At 40.8% G+C, this 15,812-nt stretch overlaps 1 protein-coding gene across 1 annotated transcript in view; it reads right to left on the reverse strand.

Moving 5' to 3' along the window:
- Positions 1 to 727: 727 nt before the first annotated feature.
- The window catches only part of LOC106815401 (nuclear pore complex protein Nup133-like), a 23,340-nt gene continuing 8,255 nt past the window's right edge, over positions 728 to 15,812 (reverse strand). The window contains exons 2-30 of the mRNA XM_014819860.1: positions 14,064 to 14,128; positions 13,758 to 13,861; positions 13,339 to 13,527; positions 12,981 to 13,085; positions 12,484 to 12,594; positions 11,976 to 12,086; positions 11,771 to 11,830; positions 11,464 to 11,522; positions 11,072 to 11,142; positions 10,867 to 10,943; positions 10,646 to 10,748; positions 10,230 to 10,380; positions 9,857 to 9,905; positions 9,489 to 9,599; positions 8,498 to 8,651; positions 8,165 to 8,274; positions 7,731 to 7,837; positions 7,443 to 7,545; positions 6,850 to 6,972; positions 6,482 to 6,622; positions 5,708 to 5,918; positions 5,321 to 5,454; positions 4,595 to 4,753; positions 3,844 to 3,979; positions 3,367 to 3,485; positions 3,162 to 3,254; positions 2,914 to 2,975; positions 2,372 to 2,457; positions 728 to 1,321 (exon numbers count right to left, since the gene is read on the reverse strand). Coding sequence (XP_014675346.1) covers positions 1,170 to 1,321; positions 2,372 to 2,457; positions 2,914 to 2,975; positions 3,162 to 3,254; positions 3,367 to 3,485; positions 3,844 to 3,979; positions 4,595 to 4,753; positions 5,321 to 5,454; positions 5,708 to 5,918; positions 6,482 to 6,622; positions 6,850 to 6,972; positions 7,443 to 7,545; positions 7,731 to 7,837; positions 8,165 to 8,274; positions 8,498 to 8,651; positions 9,489 to 9,599; positions 9,857 to 9,905; positions 10,230 to 10,380; positions 10,646 to 10,748; positions 10,867 to 10,943; positions 11,072 to 11,142; positions 11,464 to 11,522; positions 11,771 to 11,830; positions 11,976 to 12,086; positions 12,484 to 12,594; positions 12,981 to 13,085; positions 13,339 to 13,527; positions 13,758 to 13,861; positions 14,064 to 14,128 — 3,256 coding nt within the window. The 3' untranslated portion in view covers positions 728 to 1,169. The remainder of the gene's footprint in view (positions 1,322 to 2,371; positions 2,458 to 2,913; positions 2,976 to 3,161; positions 3,255 to 3,366; positions 3,486 to 3,843; positions 3,980 to 4,594; positions 4,754 to 5,320; positions 5,455 to 5,707; positions 5,919 to 6,481; positions 6,623 to 6,849; positions 6,973 to 7,442; positions 7,546 to 7,730; positions 7,838 to 8,164; positions 8,275 to 8,497; positions 8,652 to 9,488; positions 9,600 to 9,856; positions 9,906 to 10,229; positions 10,381 to 10,645; positions 10,749 to 10,866; positions 10,944 to 11,071; positions 11,143 to 11,463; positions 11,523 to 11,770; positions 11,831 to 11,975; positions 12,087 to 12,483; positions 12,595 to 12,980; positions 13,086 to 13,338; positions 13,528 to 13,757; positions 13,862 to 14,063; positions 14,129 to 15,812) is intronic.

The following is a 15,812-nucleotide window of genomic DNA, read 5'->3' on the forward strand; positions in this document are numbered from 1 at the left end:
CCGACCCCGGCTTGACACCCAGAGGATATTTTGGCAATATCTATTATTTGCGAAATCGCTCGACGCTGTATGGAAGCCTTTGCGTTCGTCCAAGACGCGTCTCGGCGTAGACCAAGCGAGGGCACGCGGGATGGCCCCTAGCACTCATGCGATGTATCATATATGTATTATGTTCGGTAACAAATACGCATGTAGGGATGCCACATATGCCTGATTACATTCTTTCAATTGTATAAATCTTAGAAGTATGCAGTTTGTGCATTTTTGTGTAAAAACGTTACTCCCTAAGGGATATGACCGCACTGATGATCAGCTTTCCACTAAATAATTTAAATCTCTGTCGGCATGTCGGCATCCAGTGTCGCTGCCCGCCTTGGTCTAGCAGGTTTCCGTTTGATGTTTGGTGTGCACACATTGACCCATGCCCTTCAGACGAGTCTGTGGAGCACATGTGCCTCTCTCTACACGTCCACTGCCCAGGTTATGGCCATTCAAGTATGCCTTCAGATACTTCTGTTGCTTTACATTTGCTATCATGCATAATTCTGTAATTATTCACTCTTTTTATTGTCGATATTAGTTAAATATGGCAAGACCTATTAAGAAACTGTTTATTTTAGAGAGCCTCCTTGAAATGTAAGGGCTGTAATTTGATAATGAATTTGAAATATAAAATTGGTAATTTTACGACTGTTGCTTATTTAGTAGATAACATAACGGCGATAAATCAAGTAGATTTGAATTTTTATATACATACTTATACATCATATTTCCAGTTGAATTTCTGAAAAAAAGCTGACACCGCCGTACATTCCATTTAATGTTTAAGATAGTAACTTCTAGAATTTAGACAGGAAACATACACTACAAGATCTTATTAAGTACGGAGGTTTGCTATGCTACAAATGTCATATGACACTTAGCTAAATGTACAATTGCTCCTAGAAATTCCATACATTATATTCAGTATGCACAAACTAATCGGTGGCAACATGAGTCCCTTCTATCCAAACTCCTGTCCACGACAATGAAATCTTTAACTTACAAATAACATGAAAACATTACGAAAAACAGCCCGAAGAATCAATTTCTCTGCTTCTGTTCTACTAAGTCAGGCGGACATCTTTTCGTCACCTTCCCAGTGCAACATTAGCTAGCCTGGGTTTTTCTCAAGGCGTGCGAGCTCTGGTCTCCTTGGCCTGTAGATATTCGTACCCAGCCTGGACAAGGTACTTAAAGGCGGCACTGTGTCGTAGATCTCCTAACTCTTCACAACTGAGCAGGCTTTGTACTGAAGGTAGATACCCGTCCATAGGTAGGCCTGTTGATCAGCAAACGAACATCAGCCACACACGCACATACACGGAGTGATATATAGTGAGTGAAGGGGTTCTGGGCGATGAAACACGCACGCTTCCACTGGTAACGATGCTAATTAAAAGACAGGCGCAAATAAATTATAATCATGCCAAATACTTAAAATTCAATCACAATTAAAGGCATAATAAGCCCATTGCTTATGCAATGTTGACGAATGCTAGAGTTACTGGCACATTGTGTAGTTAATAAGTGCATAACCTTACAGCTAAACGCGTATTAGTTTGTCCAATATCACTGCTGGTTACATTACAAACAAGACTTGAAATCGGTTGTTGATATGTATCAACGTATCATTTACGTGCCGTAAATGTCATCCAGGAGTCAAGTGATGACGTAAACATTTGTGCGGCCCGTATGTTTTGGACGCCAGATGAAATGGAGGTGTCAGCGGTGTAACCACGGCCACGGACTAAACATGGAAATGGAGTAAAACACACGTACTAACCACGGACGCACATGGACAGCCCTGACAAAAAGTTCCTTTCAATTTCAAAGGATTTCAATTAGACATTTCTTAGTAACCAGCAGTGATATTGGACAAACTAATACGCGTTTTGATGTAAGGTTATGTACTTATTAACTACACAAGGTGCCAGTTACTCTAGCAATCGTCAACATTGCATAAGCATTGGTCTTATTATGTCTTTAAGGTTCAGAAACAGTTGGCGAAGAAGTCATCTTCTTTAAAGGCACATTACAAAATCACTTGTTAAACTAAAGCTATAGCTGAATGTGAGAAATTTACCATGCACTCGAGCTTCGGTAAACTACCCTTAATTAAATCATACAACACAAGATGAATAGTGTATGAAGCATGAGTACTAACACAATGTTTTTACACCAATGTAAAACGACAACAGTCAATATTATGAATTATGATCGCTATGGACTGGAATAAACAAATAAAACCTGGCCTAAACATGTAAATGGCGTAAAACACACAGAGAGCCACGGACTACAGCGGACCAAACAGGTGAACAGGTACAATTACCATCTAGGGAAGCCAGTTCTATTGTTCGGAACAGAATGGTGTCCTTGATACCTTCGAGTGAGCCGTCAGTTTCAATATCATCCCAGCTGGAAAAATGTTAACAATGACGCAACAAGCTTCAACATTTGGCCTCCAATGTAATAGACATTATATTGCACTCGGAACAATAATCACTGAGCATGAATCTAGAACCCAGTGCAATGATGGCTCTGAATACCCAGACCTATACTGAGCAGAATATGACCAGTGTGTTACTAGGGTTAAGCTGTTAGGATTGCTATTTAAGATTCCTCATATTTGAGCAGCTGGTTCACTGCAAGGCAACCTATTCCCTCTTCCATTTTATCAGCTTTCTACTAGGCTAGTATAAGCAAGGGATTAAACTGCCACAGATTCTGAACTTTGCCTGTTTGCGTTTTAGCCTAGTTGCCTATATCGCCAACAGCAGGACATTATACTGGAAGTAGTAGTACTAGAACGCTATTAATTTTAATACTGGGAAATACTACCTACTAAAATTGCCTGCCAGATTAGAAACGTACCTATCTTGTAGAATAGCTGCACACCATATTTTCAACTTTAAATCATCAATCATACTTTGTCTCTGAAAAAAATATTATACTAATTAAACAGTGTGTCTGTAGTGGTTAGTCTAATCCTACGTCACTCATTATTTACAATATTTAAATTACACAGCAATCTTCATTTCGCTTTCAATGCTTTGTGTGAGAATTAGCATTTACAGGTGGTTGATACATAGTAATTAGGCCACCATAAGGTTGCAGCTCACCTGAAGATCTGTTGTAGGGATAAACTCGAGCAGATCCAATGCCTTTTTGAAGTCAAACTCATTTGCCCTCACGTTTGCCTCGCCAATGTACACCTAGAGAAAAAAACAGAATAGTTCTGCATCAGTGTGATCATATGCAATATATATGTATTTTTCTAATGCACACAGCTGCTCTAAAGAGGCTTAGTAAGATAAATTCCCTTACCTCGATGAGCTCTTCTGGTGTCAGCACAGGCATAATACCTTTGTCTAGGCCTTCTGCGGTTAGAACTTCCAGTGGAAGTCCCTCCTGGTGCAATACAATGTCTTGCTCCAAGTTTACCACTTAAAAAAACAATTAGTTTACTTTACCTTCAAGCCTATTTCGGCAAATGATACATTCACCCAAACTCTGGCTCTAACTCAACTGATGCAACACACTGCCAGTAAATATGCCTGTCAGCCCCTTCTTCCATAGAGTCTATCTAATGGCCATTACCTCCTTCATGGAACCATTGTCATGATACCACTCCCTTCTTTCAGCACTGTACATTTACCATCCATCACTATCACCACTGTACATCTACCATCCACCACTACCACCACTGTACACCTACTATCCACCACTACCACCACTGTACACCTACTATCCACCACTACCACCACTGTACACCTACCATCCACCACTGCACACATAACCTACCATCCACAATCTCCTCAACAGCCCCTGCTGGCTCATCACTGGCTAATGCTGCCAGTTTACTGAGGCTTAGAAGTGTTTTCTTCTTTGGCAAGTTGGCTTGCTCCTCGATGGCGAGCGTCTTTAATGTCTGTGCAGCCTAGAACGATAACCAGTATCAATGTCGTGCCCAAGGTAACTTACTCGTGGTTTAAATAGTACAAGATGAATGCATAAGTGATAAAATCATTCAAAAAGAAAGTAAGAACAGCATATGATATGTAGCAGAACAGTACATGACAAATGATATATGGGTAGCATTAGGTGCACTACCAGAAGTTTTGTGATAGTGTGTAGCAGTATGTGGCAGGCATTGTGGGACTGGTGAATGTGACAGAGTATATATGTGGACCAGTGTTAGAATTAACGATGTGTTAGTGGCGAATATGTGACACTGTATAAAGGTGCATGTGTGTCAGACTGTGACATTATGAACTGGAATAAATGAATAAAACACGGACCAAACAGGTAATTGGTGCAAAACGGACGGAGAGCCATGGACTATTACGGATAGTAATTAGCTGCTAATTTAGCCCGTAATAGTCCGTGTTTTATTCGTTGATTCTAGATTATAGTGTGAGTGGCAGCATGACGTTTGACTGGAGCATATGTGACAGCGTAAAAACATGCATGTGTGTCAGGCTGTGTGTTGCAGCACGACGCGTGACTGGAGAACATGCGACAGGGTGCATGCGTGCATCACAGGACTACGTACCCCGATGAAGTTCCTCGTGTGGACGTCGTGTATCCAGCGCAGGCTGCCGTGCAGCTGCAGGAACGCCGTCAGCTCGGCGTCGTGAGCCGCCGGCTGCGAGAACAGCCGCGCCTGCTTGCCCTCCGCGACGTACGTGGCGAACACAAACTGTGCGAAACCCTGCGGCGCGCCGCAACGTCGCGTTAGATACGGTCTCGCGATAGCTGCGACGGCGACCGTTACATGCATACATGTGATGCTAGCTGCGACGGCGACCGTTACATGCATACATGCAACGCGTAGGGCTTCACCATTACATGATAGTCTGGTTAGGCTGCACAAATATATTGTGCAGGCAACACTTGGTTAAGAATCAGCGGGACCACACGGAATGCCCTCACATACGTACGATTAAGCACACTGCATTTAGCCATTTGTAGTGTCATTCTATGATGGCCATGAGAGATGTTTAATTATAAACAATTATACAGAATGTACAGCTTTTCCTGACAACCACCCCCAACCCCTTCACCTCAACTGTGCAAAACATTGTTGCAATGTTGAATTTCTAGAGTTGGCAGAAAGGCATGAAATTCTAAGTGTACAACGACCGTTGACCAACTCCCACAGAGTTCCATTTGTATGATTTTGATAACTGATGGTAACTGTAAATGGGTCCCTCAGGCTTGTATGAACAGATGACAACCATTGAGAAAAGCAAATGATGCCCAACAGGGTTTCACTCACTTCTTGCGAGAACTGGGTCATGTATCTCTGCAGTCTGTCATCGTTGTCCGTCAGCTCACACATCTGAGTAAGGACACGGAAGTCGGCGTACTTCTCACCAAGAAACATCGCCTCTTCATATGCTTCACACTGCACTGTAAGTAAAGACGGAGAAGGCACTGTCATTTTGTCACTGATCTTGTTCGTATAGAAAAGCAACCATGCCAATAACACAGAAACGCCTTCAGTACAATCAGAGCCAATGAGAAATATATGCACCTCTAAGAAGGTGAAAACAACTGAAACCATTTTGCATCTTATACGTCTTTCAAGTCAGCTAACATAGCATCACACGAAAATAAATAATGATTAACTAAACATCCCTCTCTCCCAACCCCGCGCACTCACGTAGTGGCTGAATGAGTCGATATCTTTCACTCTCGTACTTCTTCTTCAATGTTCTGCGTCGTTCAACGCTCACGTCTACTCCTAGCGCTTCCACCTGCGTGGCATAGCCGGCTAAAATGTTGTCAGAGAGGTTAACCAGCTGGCGCACGAGGGCGGATCGCGTGTGGGAGTCCATCGACTCTGGGATGCCATTCTCGACTGTGAGCTTGTGCTGCAGAACAAAGATACACACACAGAGATTTAGATAAGAATGTGCGCATACATTTTATCTACATGGTTAGCAAGGTGTGGTCATAAGCATGCATGCAGGGTGAGAAATATATGGACATAGCATGACTGTCTAGTCCGAGATGCAGGGATATACCATCATACATGCTTGGCCAGCAAGTGTGGAAATAAGCACATCTGAATGCTTAATAATCTTGTGGATACAGCACACCTGCATGGTCAATACATCATACCTGCCTGATCGATACTATGTGGAAGCAACATTACCTACTTAATCAATACATCATACCTGCCTGGTCAATACTATGTGGAAGCAACATTACCTACTTAATCAATACATCATACCTGCCTGATCAATACTATGTGGAAGCAACATTACCTACTTAATCAATACAACATACTTGCCTAGTCAATACTATGTGGAAGCAACATTACCTGCTTAATCAATACATCATACCTGCCAGGTCAATACTATGTAGAAGCAACATTACCTGCTTGTTCAATACACTATATCTGCCTGGTCAATGCTATGAGGATACAGCATACCTGCTTGGTCAGCAGTGATCGGAGACCAGTGGTGCCTGATCGCGCCGTCCAAGGCACGTAGTCTTTGTACTGTTCTACTGTGCTATTCACAAACATGGTGGCCTGTGCTGCACGACAATCAGCTACTTCCTTCAAAACACCCTGAAAAAGATTCAACAATTCATGTGGCATCATTTGTGTGCTAGAGCCTTTACTCGGTCTCGAAAAACAAAACGTCCATGGAGCACCATTCTTTTGATATAATACATCCACTAACAAGTTCTTAATCCACCAGAGAGTATATGACGCACACGACATTCTTGCAGGATGAAAATGCGACATATTTGATCTCATTAAACGAGGGATTGAGCTGATGCATAGTTTCACACCTCGAATATTGTGTTTGTGTGCGACAAGAACGTGATGCAGTCTACGGACGAGACGTCGGACGACTCTATTAGCTCCAGTTCCACCTGTACCAGACCCCAGAATATGTCATCTATCCTGGATACCTGTCAAAGACAAGACTGGATTACTGATCATTCAATCTATATCACAGCAAGCCTGATTATACTAATAGGTGACATGTGTCATTGTTTCTTTCTAGATAAACCTCCATACTGAAGTCATCAATTCAGTGCTCTGAACTGGGGAAAAAACATTAGAGCTACTACAAGTAATATTACCAGAATAATATCATTCTGGTACCAGTAAAAGCTTATTACTGATAATGTTAAATTATCATTAATTATTATCATTAACTATTACTAATGAGAATGATAAAGTCATTCATGTATTTTCATCTGATAATAAGGTCCACTCTGTTATAGTATAATATAGTAATGTGTAAAATGCAATGTATTTCAGCTTGGAATTACAGGTAAAACAGCACGAGACATTGTATATGTATAGATACAAGACAAGTAATGCATACAAGACTGATAGCAGCATGTAATTACATTAAACAAATAATTGGTAATACCTCCCGGTAGAACAGGTCCTGTGGTGTCAAAGCTGTTCCAGGTGACACCGTCTGGCGCTTAGACAAAACCTTACGTATGCCGCTGTCTACAACCGATGGATATCTGCAATAATAAGTTCTCGGTCATTCATTGGTCAGCCGTATGTGGGTAAAGGCTGATAGTGATATATGGTAACATGATCCAGTGAATGTTGTGAAACAGTATTCGCACACACCAGCCAATTAAGCTTCGCCCTTAGATGCTTCTCCGAGAGACAACAATGTGACAACAACAGTGGGTTTACTTACATGGTGTGAAGACCCCGGAGAACATTTGCAGCGACAAGTTTCTCGGTGTGCTCTCTCAGTACGAGGCACGTCGGTGCCATCTGCCGTGCTTCCGTAACGCCACACATCTGAGTGACAACAAATGTATGAGAACTATTGTACTGGATAGCCAAACCTAACAATGTAGAGACTACACAGAAAAATAGACACTGAACGCAGCTTCGAAGTGTTGCAAATAATTGAGAAAGTGAAATCGAGACAAAGTGCAGATTTTAACTGAGATTGGATACATAAAAGACGACATAATACGATTCACAGTACACAGAAACACTACCTCCCCCCACACACAAATTGTTCGGTCATGAAAATTGGGTCTAATGGAATGCCACCATGACACAGACATGACACACGAACCACTCCAGCTTTACGTGATGATCACGTGTAGGAACACTTACCCGTTCCCAAATGCCGATCTCCCGGAGAAAGGTGACGAAATACTTGTGAGCTTTCTGCTTGTCCTCCAGCTGGTGCATGAGGATGAGAGACGTTGACGTCGAACTCACGTCTGCAGATGAACAATCGACACGCCAACTTAACCAGGTGCTGGTACTTGTTCTTGATGTTTTTTTTATGTTAGCCTTACATGGCATCATATTGCTGCTTTTTTGATTAGCACTTATGTTGCGAATTTGTTACATTCGTGTTGTTGTATTCATAGCTGTAGTAGTACAGCTATCGTACTGCATTATGTCATTTACCTGCCTGCTACTACATAGCAATGGACTGACCTTGTGGAATTGACTCTGCCCACCTAGGGTCCAAGGCAGGAAAATCGTCCAACAGCTGCTGCCCAAGCGAGATGACGATTTTGTCCAATAGCGAATCAGGTGCGGATGTCATTGTAGAGGGTAGAACATCCTCAACAATAGCCTGAGCATCTCTCTAAATGCAGCAGTTAAGTTGTCTGAATTAATTGGCTTCATAGGTTAATCATATATTAAATAACCAAGATAGGGAAAAGCTATTATCACCACAACAATTTTTCTACTAATCTGACGTAATCGCAGACATAACCCAAAAATAAATGAAAGTGTCACATTCACATACTAAAATTTAACAAAATCGAATGAATTTAGATGGCCATTTTCATTTTTGTCAAAAAGTGGGCGTGGCTCAAAAGTAGGTCGACTGGCGTGCTACAAAATAGGAAGTTCTCAAATCTCTCCCATAGGAGTAACAACTGTATTCAATTTGAAACATGTGGGTCAAACGGTTCTTGAGTTATCGTTGACCGTATAGTAGGCAGACACTGAAATGCATAGTGAAATTGCCAAAATCTACCTAATTAAAAAAAAATATCAAAACCCGTGTGATATGTTTTGGGGCCAGTTATTCACATACTAGAAATGAGCAAAATCCATTGAGCCTGAACTAACTTATGGCCATTTCCATTTTTGCCAAAAAGTGGACGTGGCTCGAATGTAGGTCGACTGGCGTGCTCCAAAATAGGACGTTCAAACCTATCCCATAGGAGTAACAAATATATGCAATTTGAAACGTGGGTCAAACGGTTCTTGAGTTATCGTTGACCGTAGCCAAATGTTGACGGACGGACGGACGTACGACACCCCATAGCAATAGCTCATCTTGACGATGTCAAGGCAAGCTAAAAAAAAACAATGAAAACCAAGCACACATATTTACGAGTAAATAGATTATATTTGCGAATGCTACAATCGACTAGCTTCACATTGAAAGGACTTATCTAGAGGCACATACCATGTTTCGTCTTACAAAGTGCAACAGTGCAGCCTTCAGGCGACTCGTCTTGTCTTCACTGATGCTCATGTCATGGAGCTGATCGTCGCCAACGATTGACATCAATGCCGACTGTAACGCACAGCAATGCAAGCACTTTTAATGGACACCACACATTCCCGCATGTAACGATTTAAACCAGACTTCGTCCAATAATCTTGAGGGAGCAGTGCCAATTTTTCGAAAGGGCAATTAAACAGAGAAAATTATCATCGTGCCACGTACGACATAACGCGCAGGTTCGTTTCTTTCCAATATGAATGCTCGGAAAAAATATGCAACGCTAACAACGTTCTTATAGATAATACAGGATTATCATGTATGCTTACCTCATTCCTCCAGCTATCTTCAGCTACTGTCATTGATGATAGATTCCCACTGTAAGAACAAGGCAACCTATCACAACTTTGTGATGGAACATGGAGGCTCTAATTTCAGCCAGTGGATGTCCAGTGGCACAATTGTTATATATGTTGCATCATTACTACTATAAAAGGTAAAGCACACATTCAGTTTCATTATGTCATTGCCTTGAAAGGCCACGCAATAAATGATGCAAGGATTAATATAAATAAAACCTGCATCGTGAAAAGTACTTTTAATTAATATTTAACAACAAAAAGTAATATGTAGCATAAATAAAACATGATTTAGCTGAGGGTAACATTGAAGCTACATACATTGGTGTTCTTCTTGAATTACCTGATATCCAACTGAGAAGATGGTTGCAAGGTGACAAATGCCCGGGTTGTAGTGAAAAACACAGCCTGTTTGTGAACAGACCCTGCACCCAGGATTCGCTCCCCCAGTGAGCTAAACTCTGTCTTCTCTATTTCGTAACCATGGATGGTTGCTACGAAAACGGATCCGGTAATTAATGAAATTTTACTATCGTGATTTCAAATCCTCTATTGACTGATTGATTCCTGGGAGGAATAACAAATAAGGAAACAGGCATTTGGAGTTTGAACCTATTCAGTTACATTGTTACTATATTTGCGTCATGAAACAAAACAGAATTGTCAAATAAAAGATAAATTTTGAAAACCTAAACATCAATTATATTGAGGCAATGCTAACATCTACCAGTATCAAGACAGTTTCACAGTATATATTACCTGAAGTACACAGCACCGTATTTGGAGTATAAATAAAAGCAGAACTTGAAAAGGGGTCAGATAGCAGAAACCTGTGGCTGTGGATCTCATCCTCTCTTCCAGGCTTCAATGTAAATAAGACAGGCGTGGCTTAATATTTTGTGCACAAAGATGCACAACGAACATTAATTAATAGATATATACTTGCTGCAGTGTGTTCTATTATTGCCAACTATCCTTACCTGGTACAAAGTGTTGTGTTTTGTAACTGTAAACATTGAAAAGTCAACAGGAACACCCCGATTGGTAGCCACTGAACCTGTAATAATAATATACCGTTTTTATTTAGATTTCAGTCGTGACACTGACATCTCATGATAAGCAGTTGAAATAGCAAATATCGATAAACATATTTTGATAGAAAAGCAGTCATGTAGCAATACTTACAGAAAGCATAGTGAACTTTGCAAACAGCTTGGTAGTTGTTGCAACCAGCAGCAAGAATTGTCACACCATCTCTACAAATAAAAAAAGGAAATTCCAAAATTCCAACTTTTCCTATATCACATCCTCTCTTTACTACTAACAAATGTGAACTCAAACATAAAGAAAAGCATATTATGATTTTTGAATAATATATATCCATTTTAAGAAACTGATATTTATATATATTGATATGATTTATATTATATATGATATTATATTACATTATATATTTAGATTAATGACGTAATTTATATATGATAATGACTAACATGAGATTAATCTCTGAATGCACAAGTACACACACTATCCTCATCAGCTATCAGCCCATCAGTCATAACACACAGAACTCTTACCTATTCACTTGCATATCCAACAACCAGGTTTTTAACTCTGTAGCATCACATTCATCATCCTAGAGCCAAGCAAATCATTGCCACTATTATTATAACTTCACATAACTCCACCCCATACAAAAAGATAACTGCTGTTTTCTTCTAGTGATACCACAGATATTTATTCCACATACGTTCAACGTATTATTACAAAGTGACACCTACACCTAACACAATATGCTAAGATGAGAACCAAAGAATACACATTTTCAGTGACACATACAGAAGTTGTACTTTAGACCTTTAAAAATATTATATCTATACTTACATAAACTACCTGACACAGGCAGTGAGCCAGAGCTGTTTCCACATCAAATTCCAGCAGAAGCTAAAGCAAATTGTTTACTTGTGAGTAACGATGGCACAGGTAAAATATATAACAATTAACTTACAGTGCATCTTTTATAAGAATAACTAATATAAAAATTATAGGATTATTGTGAATTTAAGTTCCTGCTCCTCCCGTCTCGTACCTTCTCGCCATCGTCCCAAAGCTCCCATTTCTGCAGCTTCCCTCCAGTTAGAATATGTAGAAACTTTCCATCCATATCCTCCCCATCCGACACCAACACTGACTGAACTTTCTATGGTAGAACAAAAACATGAAGATATCAGTGCAAATGCAGTCAAACTGTACAAAATAACAGACACAGTCGCAAAGGTAGCGATGATTTAATTTTGTTTCTTCCAGACATGATTTATGGTTATTTCAGTTAGAACACCATGTACATGCATTCAAGCGAAAAAAAACATAATTCCAAATTGTTGTATCGTTAAATAACTACACATTTGTTATATTGTGCGCCTTCTAAATGCTCACTAGTAAATAATCCTGGGGCAGTGATAACAAACCAAAATTCTGGAATCATAAAGCTGTGTTAAAGATAAGAATATCAGATTCACACTAATTAACTGATGTTGGCGATTCTACTGCAAAATGAAATTGTCTTTCCAGAACAAGATTCTTCAGCAGCAACTCACCACACCCTCCGCTTGTGATCCTGTGCCGCCAAATATTAATGAGGACATACGACGCCCGAATCCTGCTAGCATGCCTCGAGGTCTTCCAACGGCCCGGCACTGCACCGTCATCTAAGCAAAATTCATGGAAATTAACCATGTCACGCTATCTTCCATTTCACTGAGCAAATCTGGAAACGGTGACACACACCGCATAGACATAAACCTTTGAATTAATTACTTAAATTTGGTAGTCGATATTTTAACAGATGGTATCTCTTATTCCTACATTTTTTTATTCCCTTGGCTCAAATCATAGAGCATAGGCTCTTGGCAACTGTGCTGCTTTGCTTTCTGTAACAAGTTTCTCCAGCAAAGCTACTTGCCGTAATGCGGCCGATGTTGTAAGGATTATGCCACGGCTTTAAAACACACTCCAGTTCAACACCAGGTGTCAGATGAACCAAAGCGGAATTAGCAAATCATCCCATCCCACATAAAACGGTTCGTTTCCTCACCTGTCTTCCTGCATCAATGGGTGTAAGAAGGAGTAAATCACCAGTGGTAGTGGCGAGGAGGCAGCCTAATGGCAGTGCTCCACTAAGCAACTGACCCTCCTGACCCTAAACAAAAGCACACATCATGTGGACACTGCATCTCTTAAAAGGCAGGTACAAATATATGCCTGCTACTTTATTAGGAATCATCTGCTACGTCTGTCAGGTCTATCCTAGGTGTAGGCATGAATAAGAAACATGCATGCTGTTTTTACTAAAAACAATTAACTACATCAGCTGGGGAGGAACATGAGTGAAACTTGAAAAGTTTCGATAGACAATCACTCCATCTATGCTTAGGCAAAGGGATCTATCATACCTGAAGGTCGGCATTGACGTCAACATATCGGTCTTCTCTGGACACGTTTTCCCAGTAGCGTATGATGCCCTCAGGCGACACAGCCATTACACTCATAGAGACGGTGTCATTGGGGTTTGGGAAGACACAGGCCAGCCTGGCATGATGATTGAGATCACTCGCAGGTAGTGTCAGCTCGCTGCACTGCAACTGCACACGAAACGAATAATGTCCAAAACCCATTGTCAAGAATGCAATTCTTTATTATGCACACAGAATGATGCACGTGTACAAAGTAATATTTATGCACAGTTGCACTCTCACAAGTCGTGGCACACTATGTGCTAGAATACCTCTACTAATGTCTACCACTAAACATGGGCATGCTAAGATTTTAACTACTGCACCGGTATCCAATCATTGTTCCTCAACAACTTTACCTTAGCCACTTCCTCACCACTGTGTTTCCACACAAACAATTTTCGCCTTACAACAAGCCATGCCCAATCCTCGTGGTCAAAGCAAGCACTAACAGGTGTGTCCTCTGCAAATAAAGTGTTATTTTAATACACTACCGGTCATCTTCACATGATGATCACCACAGCACAAAACATGAGATCACTACATATCTCAATCACAAAGAAGTAAAACTTCATGTTTAATAGAAACAATTTTAAAAAGAGGTAGCAAAGTTATGACTAGACTAGATAATAGTAAATGGTAGGCATAAATGCACATTTACACACCATCCAGCATTGTAAGTGCTTCCGCCACCAATACATGTACGTGTAATCCCGATCCATATTTTGATCTGCAAACAAAGATAACAAACACATTTATGAATCTGAATTTATGCTTAACGAACTGATTAATGCTCAGTCCGTGTCTTGAGCTACATATTGTAAGGGTCAGCAGAAGTTGTTAGCTAGTTTGCAAGGATGCCTTATGGCTTACGCCACACCCAGATTCTTTTAAAGCCTTGAATCGACTAAAGTGTGGTGACATGAACAGGGCAACAATTCCAGTCTCACGGAGTGTGGAAAGTTCCAAATAAAATTTGTCTACTTCTTATAACTTAATTAGCCCTATGTTACTAGAGCTTATATGACATACAAGTACAAGCTCTTGCATGCAGAGTTAAATATTTTGGCGCCTACGTAAAACCAGCAGACATCACCCGATCCTTAGTTATCACTTCTGTACATAGCAGTGTATGTCCATTACCAGACTTACTTACGTGACCAAAAAATATAGTTTTTACTGAAGGACCAACATTAATCGCTGTATCGTTTAAATATTTCGAGGCGGTACTACTATACTGGCATGGTAACCTATATTCTAATATAGCTCTACTTAGAGAGCCGAGGTGCCGAGGTAGTGAAATTTCGCAAGGAGTAAAATCTAGCTCTAAACGCAGGAGGCTGCAAATTCCTAATGACATAGATGATCATGTAAAATATCTGGCCCGTCTCGGGTTAATCGGAACATAAAACAACATGGGATGCACACATGGTGGTAATTCGATGGTCATAGCCTCATACGATGTATCATTTGCATGATTGTATGCCATTGCTATCACAGGCACTTGGAGCGTTTCAATAAAATATAATGCTAAATAAATACGAAATCTATTTAAGTACTACCAAAGTCTTAATGTTTTTCTACTCTCTTTCACCTATTACTGCTGACAATTTCCTGTAAATGCCGTCCAAATGCTCATCTGCAACACACGCTGGCTACCGCACGCTAGCTGCTGCACACTGACACATCAATATATAGCAGGTAGGAAAGCGTGCTGCCAAAATTCGCTCGACGCTCACTTGATTTCACACGAATACAACACAAATATTCAACCATTCTACTCCATCTTTGTTTCTATTTGAAGGACAGTGTTCACTTGTTATAAAAACTTACTGTCTGTATTCGTAACCGAGCTGTGTCACGCGAAATCACACAAAGCCTGACGAAATTCTCGCGTTCGCTCCCGTTGCGCAGTTTATGTAAATGACTGCAAGTACAGGGCTATAGGCGGCGCACTGCATTTTGGGAAACTACCACGCTGCTTTCCGACTCCCGTACGAGCCTCGTCAAAGCCGCCAGTGGAGCGTTGCAATAATGCGGTGTAAAAATGAGGTCACGAAGAGCGCCGGTGGGTGTTTCCTGATTCCGGCAGCCATTTACATAAACTGCGCAACGGGAGCGAACGCAAGAATTTCGTCAGGCTTTGTGTGATTTCGCATGACACAGCTTGGTTACGAACACAGACAGTATGTTTTTATAACAAGTGAACACTATCATTCGAATAGAAACAAAGATGGAGTATAATGATTGAATATTTGTGTTGTATTCGTGTGAAATCAAGCGAGCGTCGAGCGAATTTTGGCAGCACGCTTTCCTACCTGCTATATATTTATGTGTCAGTGTGCAGCAGCTAGCGTGCGGCAGCCAGCGTGTGTTGCAGATGAGCATTTACAGGACGGCATTTACAGGAAATA

Source organism: Priapulus caudatus, unplaced genomic scaffold (genome assembly GCF_000485595.1).
Source record: "Priapulus caudatus unplaced genomic scaffold, Priapulus_caudatus-5.0.1 Scaffold28, whole genome shotgun sequence".
NCBI classification, from domain to species: domain Eukaryota; kingdom Metazoa; phylum Priapulida; class Priapulimorpha; order Priapulimorphida; family Priapulidae; genus Priapulus; species Priapulus caudatus.